Raw genomic sequence first — 5,889 nt, forward strand, 5'->3', positions numbered from 1 at the left:
CTAGCTAGAAGTGGACGACCCTGTACATCCAGTGGGGACGGTGTCAAGCACTGGTGGTGCTAGAAAGTCTGGTTCCCAGGGCAATAATGGCAGACTGCAAACAGGGACAGTCGTGAAGCATACACCAGTGCCAGTGTGCCGATACAAGCACTTGCACTCACCTGGACATTAAGTGTTTTCAATGCCTCATTCCTCTTGCCCACCCCACTTACAGCCACTTCGTGCAATCAGACAGAAGTGGTGGCAGCTGCTGCTGTTGCAGTGATGCCATTGTAAGTTTTTACCCCCTCTTATAACAGAGAGAATGTTTGTTTCCTCCTTTATATTTGTTCTGTATAATGTGTACAAAAACTGCGTAGACAAACTGAATGCAACGAAGTGTTACTTCTATTACAACCAGGTTCAACTAATACATCACATACATGACCCATAGTTGGGAAGTGTAGTTGCATTACAGAACTGCTCAGCTAGCTGTGGCCCATTTTATATTTCCAGCTGCAAGCCATTCTGAACACTTCAAAGAAAGAACAAGTAAGGTGGAAATGAACTTTTATTTTTCGACATGTTTACGGAGTGTGTACAACACACAGATAATACAACCACAGAGTCTTAAGATTAGCAGACATACCAATAGTGGTGCAATTCATGGAAAGGCAGATTGCCAATGTCTAGTTATCGTCTGGAGGACAAAAAAAAAAAAAGGCCTGAAGTGTTGTAGGATAAGCGTGGAAGTAAGTGATAGAGCAATGCTCATCTGCAAGGTTGCTTAGGACAGCTGGCCAGAGGACTGCACGACGAGCTTCTTTGAAGTCTTGCCACTCTGGCTGCCATAGCTTTCCATCTTTTTCACAACATCCATGCCTTCAACTACAGAGCCAAAGACTACGTGCTTTCCGTCAAGCCTGAGAGGGGGGGGGGGGGGGGGGGGGGGGGGGAAGAGGAAAAGAACGGAAGTCAGGCGCGCGCAGCTTTTACAAGGCACTTGCTGTTGTACCTTTAGTTAGCTTTCTCCAGTACTGCACATGTAAACACGTTCAGACTAGAGTTCCACACACAAGTGATATTGCACTGTGATCTATAAAAGCCTAAACAAGTCCCCCTCCCCTCCCAACACATGCCAAACACCGAGGAAAAAATGCACACCACCAGGCCCTGCCGTATCACTGCGGTGTGTCCGAGAGCACGCTCAAATCGACCACATTTTATTTTTTTTCGAAACTCCCGACAGCGTGCGCAAAGCACTTAAAGGACACCGCAACGGTTAGTCAATGTTGCTTAGTTTGCATCTCAAAGGTACAAACAATCATTCATTTCAGGCATTATTAAATGATATTACTGCGATACATGCAGCTGTTGGTAGTTTCCGGCATTTGGTAGCTTGAACACTTACTGGTCCCTTGAAGGTCAGATTGAAGATTTTACTGCATTACCTGGGCTACAGCTCTAAGGGGACATGTCCCTCTAAAATTAATGCTAGGTGAATAAAAATTCTACCATTTCCAGAGTTTCTAAATGCTATACATAACTTTCAGTGGCTGATGCCTGAATCTTAAAACTTACTGACTGCACTAGACACCCAGAGTTGCATTGTACGCATTTGATATGCATGCAAAAGAAAGTTTTGATATGACTACCATCAGTAAATGATGTGCACAAAAAACAAAGTAAACCCCAGTGTAACTCAAACTTTGATGGTACACTGTTTTCCGGTCATTTGTACAAATCTTGCAGTGGTTAAATGCAGTGGCAAACGAAGCAAAATTTCCCATTTCGTGGCATCAATTGCAGATTTCCATGGGCGACAGTGCATGAAGTCACTGGATGCAAGGTTCTGTACATTAACTCCGGAGGTAGCTATTGCGAGCTTGCTTTCCTTGTCAGTTTTTTGACATGCATGTTTCCTAAAAGCAGATTTCACAACTGTAGTAATTCACTAAGAGATTTGATGAAAAGAGACTTAAGCATGTAACGAAATGAGGTGTGGTGTTGCTGAAGCCAGTTACGATGCATGTGAATAGGGAAGCAATAGAACTTTTCAAGGCTTTTTTTTTTTTAAATTAGCTAAGGTCAGTTTTTGACCCCTGAAATGTTGATTCATGGCATTCTGGCAGAGTTAAAAAAATATATAAAATAAGAAAGAAAAATGCTGACCAAGCAAAAATTGCATACACTTCTATCATTAATACTCAAATTGGCACAGCACAGGGTGCACGGCTTCCAGAATTCGGATGCCCAAAAACAGTTTGCCCACAAGAGCTTGTGATGCATGGCGGTTCCTGTAATTTAACCTCTTGAAATTAGAACTTCAAATTAGAAGCTGGTAAACATACCAATACAGGCCAAGTTCATTTTGTTCTGTGTCCTGTCAAATTCAAAATTACTTATCTACAGAGGAGACCACGATTATTACAATACAGCAGAATGAACACTAAACACGGCAAGTGGAAATAGATCCTGAATACAACACATGCTTTGTTACGCTTATACAAGTTAATACCATAAGCAGCATGCCTTTGAAATGAAATCATGAAGAGGAACAGATTTTGCAGGAAATGAAACTGCTCAATGATCCTTGCAACTGTGCACAGCAAGCCACTCCATTATAGACACAGGCTGTTGTAAGCACCCAGCCTCTGAAATACTTCAGAGCAGTACAAGAGCAACAAATCTCACTGAACAATGAGGGCACAAAGCAGCTGTGGTGCTGTTTTGCATGGGAACACCAGCAGCCAAAGCTACAAAAACTGTAGCTTTGACAACTGGATTACTTCCTTTAAAACTAGATTAACAAAGAAATAATGTTGCAACAGCACTCTTCCTCCAGCTAAATATCCCAGGCATAGGTCGCCTGGTCAATGCACTGGTAATGGAGACAGTGGGAAAATATTCCAGCCTGAATGGAAACGCCCAAAATAGAGCAGCAGTTGTACCTCAAGAGGGACCAATAAACTGTTCTGTTCGGTCTACCAGGTTACAAAGCAAGTCACAGCCGAAAATAGGACCCAAGCTTACCAAGGGGTCTTGACAGTGGTGAGGAAAAACTGCGAGCCGTTGGTGTTGGGACCAGCGTTGGCCATAGACAGAATACCTGCAGTTTAATAAGAAATGAAGCGGGCATCAGTACTTGAGACTACTTTCAGCGGACGCACTCGAGACGTCCGTTATCTGCCACGATAAGACGAGGTCTCCGAACAATCGTGGGCACAGGGCAATGCGATTCGAACGGACGATCATAGCAAACCGTGACCTCCTTACCGGGTCCGGTGTGCTTCAGGATGAAGTTTTCATCCTCGAACTTCTCGCCATAGATGGACTTGCCGCCAGTGCCGTTGTGCTTCGTGAAGTCTCCTCCCTGGCACATGAAGTTGGGGATGACGCGGTGGAAGGTGCTGCCACTGTAGCCAAAGCCTTTTTCACCCGTGCAAAGAGCACGGAAGTTCTCTGCAAACAAACCAACAAAAAGCGCGTCACCATGCAGCCATCGATACTCCTCTCGGTTTGCAGCAGCGATACAACGTGTCCTTAATTGGAAATACACGCATTGGTTAGGGCTAACTTACCGGCGGTCTTCGGGGCCACATCGGAACGCAGCTGAAAAGCAAAAGACGACGTGCGATAAAGTTAAAATAACGCGCATCTGAATCATCGGGCGCAGTCTATTAATGGAAGAACCCTAGAAACGTGGCCCCCAGCAAAAAGAAAAAAATTCAATGTCGCAACCACCGACCCGCCGTCGATCAATTTGGCGGCAGAGTTCGTACGCAATTTCTGTTAGCTCGGTGAACTGCTGCAGTTCGTAAATCAACTTATCATCACACAAAACAGCCAAAAAACTGCGAAATAATACTTTTGGTCACAGAAGAACCGCTAGTGAACTTTAAACAATGACAATCAACGTAAGCCTAAACACGCCTACCATTACGCATATCGTGGATCTGTATAGTAATAGCACACTTAGTACATGACTCACACACGGAAGATTATTCGGCGTTAAATTTAATGCTCGAGTATCGATTTAGTCGCGCCTATAACTCTGCAGGTGCTGACAACGATTGGCAGTGGGAGGCACGCCATAATTTGAATAAGTTCCAAAAGCTGCCTTCCATGGTAAAAACCACCTTGCAATAACTTCAGGCCCTTTAAAAGTAACATACCTCAATTACTATCCGTCCAAGCGCTGTGCCGTCGGCGGTGACGTCGAAATACACCCTGGGAAGACCCATCTTTCCGGCTGCGGTCGCGAATCTGCAACTCAACGGAATAAGGGGTAACTTCAAAATGCCGGCTTTCGGGGAGAAAAAACGGCTTATGGCTACTCGCACGTGGGCCATTATATACGTGCCGCAGCAAACCGGCTTCACAGACCTTTCAGGAGGTTTATGTACTTAGGGAAAATTATCACTACTAAATATAAAAACTTTTTAATTTTAGATGTCGTTAATAAAATTATACACTGCTCACTTTCAGCAACACACGTGAAAATACTATGGACTATATCTATGTGCGCACGTATTACTACGCGCGTACGTAGTGCGGTTATATTTCATTTTTTGTGTTGATGTGCGGGACGGGTACTTTTCCGCTGAAGCTTCTCGCGCTATTTGACAGATGACGCGGTAATCGTCAGCGATCTTTTTTTTAACTATTAAAAAACGCTGTAACAGCAAAATGTCACAATAAATGTACAACAACAACAGTTTCATTTTGAGTATGTGCTGTTCACAATGGTTTCAATGTTTCAATCATAATTAAAGTCTGCTTGTTGATTGCGGTTCTGACCGAGCATACAGCCACCGATGGCCACTGAGCGCAGTCGCGCGAAGTTTAAATTGTTTAGGAAAGCCGGGCGCTGCGGCGCAACATGTAGGCTCCCTACTCTGTTTTCTCATCCATTTTCTTCTGGTGGGCAAACATAATTCAGAAGAGGAACTGATCGAACCCAGAAAGTAGAGCATTAAGCTCGCCTTCAAAGCGCGAGGACTGGACAAACCCTGTACCAAGCACGCACCCCAACCCCAATAGACAGGATCATTACAGGGCAAATCCGGCGATTTTCTGACCCTACTGAGTTAATGGTTGATTTATATTGCTGAAGGCTTAATCATTCCAGTACGCGATTTTATTTTTTTACAGCACGCAAACAATAATTTTAAATAAACAAAAACTTGAATCAAATTTGAAACTCCCGCGCGGCCATGGAGGAAAGAAAAACTAGGAGGGAGCGTGAGGTCACGCGGCCCGCCTTTGCAAGCCAAGCGCCGAGGATGCCGTTCCTTCCCCCGTTTTCACACTCTCCCAGTCTCTCCCTGTGTTTTGATGTCCGTATGTTTTAATGCCCGCGTCTGCCTCGGCGCGAGCGCGCGACTAGAGCGCATGGACCACGCTAGCGCGGCTGTCTGCTGAGGCGAGCATGAGTTATCGCGCCGATTCCCCGGTGCTGCCCGCGTTTTTATGACTAGGCTATAGTACTCTAGAATATTAATATTCTAGAGCACTGTAACTAGGCTTCAAGAGTATTGCCGCGTGTTCCCTCCTAGTTTTTCCTTGCTCCATACGCGCGGGCCCTGGAAAGCACTGTTTCGCGTGACGTCACATGATGACGACACAAGCATGCACCTGAGCTGCACGCATGCGCTGCCATCCTCCCGATGTGTGCGAATGTCAATCGCTGTCAGTGTACTGCACCGTACAAAACATATTATTTGATGTCGGTGAGTCATCCTCATGACATCGAACATTGGAAAAGCCAGGACTCGTCATTCAGTTTCAAGTGAAAAACAAACAAACAAACAAACAAAAAAGACAATACTCGGCATGCGCGCCCAATGAGAGAAGGATGAGCGAGTGATTTTGAATTCGGCTAAATTACTGCTTGTGAAGCATTCGTTA

At 44.9% G+C, this 5,889-nt stretch overlaps 1 protein-coding gene across 1 annotated transcript; it reads right to left on the reverse strand.

The window, feature by feature from the left end:
- Window positions 1-532: 532 nt before the first annotated feature.
- Window positions 533-4,470, reverse strand: LOC146202550 (peptidyl-prolyl cis-trans isomerase-like). Its single transcript, XM_084588223.1, has 5 exons — window positions 4,155-4,470; window positions 3,561-3,591; window positions 3,256-3,441; window positions 3,013-3,088; window positions 533-902 (listed from the first exon to the last, which is right to left on the reverse strand). Exons 1-5 carry the CDS (start codon window positions 4,329-4,331, stop codon window positions 767-769), a joined length of 606 nt encoding a protein of 201 aa, XP_084444349.1. The 5' UTR covers window positions 4,332-4,470; the 3' UTR covers window positions 533-766.
- Window positions 4,471-5,889: the final 1,419 nt, after the last annotated feature.

The sequence above is a fragment of the Amblyomma maculatum genome, chromosome 1 (genome assembly GCF_055883805.1).
Source record: "Amblyomma maculatum isolate TAMU_Amacu chromosome 1, ASM5588380v1, whole genome shotgun sequence".
Classification (NCBI taxonomy): Eukaryota; Metazoa; Arthropoda; class Arachnida; order Ixodida; family Ixodidae; genus Amblyomma; species Amblyomma maculatum.

What these genes read in the sequence shown, in the direction of transcription:
- LOC146202550 (XM_084588223.1), bottom strand. Translation starts at nt 4,331, where the DNA reads ATGGCCCACGTGCGAGTAGCCATAAGCCGTTTTTTCTCCCCGAAAGCC. An exon ending in TTGGACGGATAGTAATTGAG is followed by an intron (nt 3,592 to 4,154) that starts GTATGTTACTTT and finishes TTTGCTTTTCAG; the next exon opens with CTGCGTTCCGATGTGGCCCC. An exon ending in ACCACTGTCAAGACCCCTTG is followed by an intron (nt 903 to 3,012) that starts GTAAGCTTGGGT and finishes CCCCCCTCTCAG; the next exon opens with GCTTGACGGAAAGCACGTAG.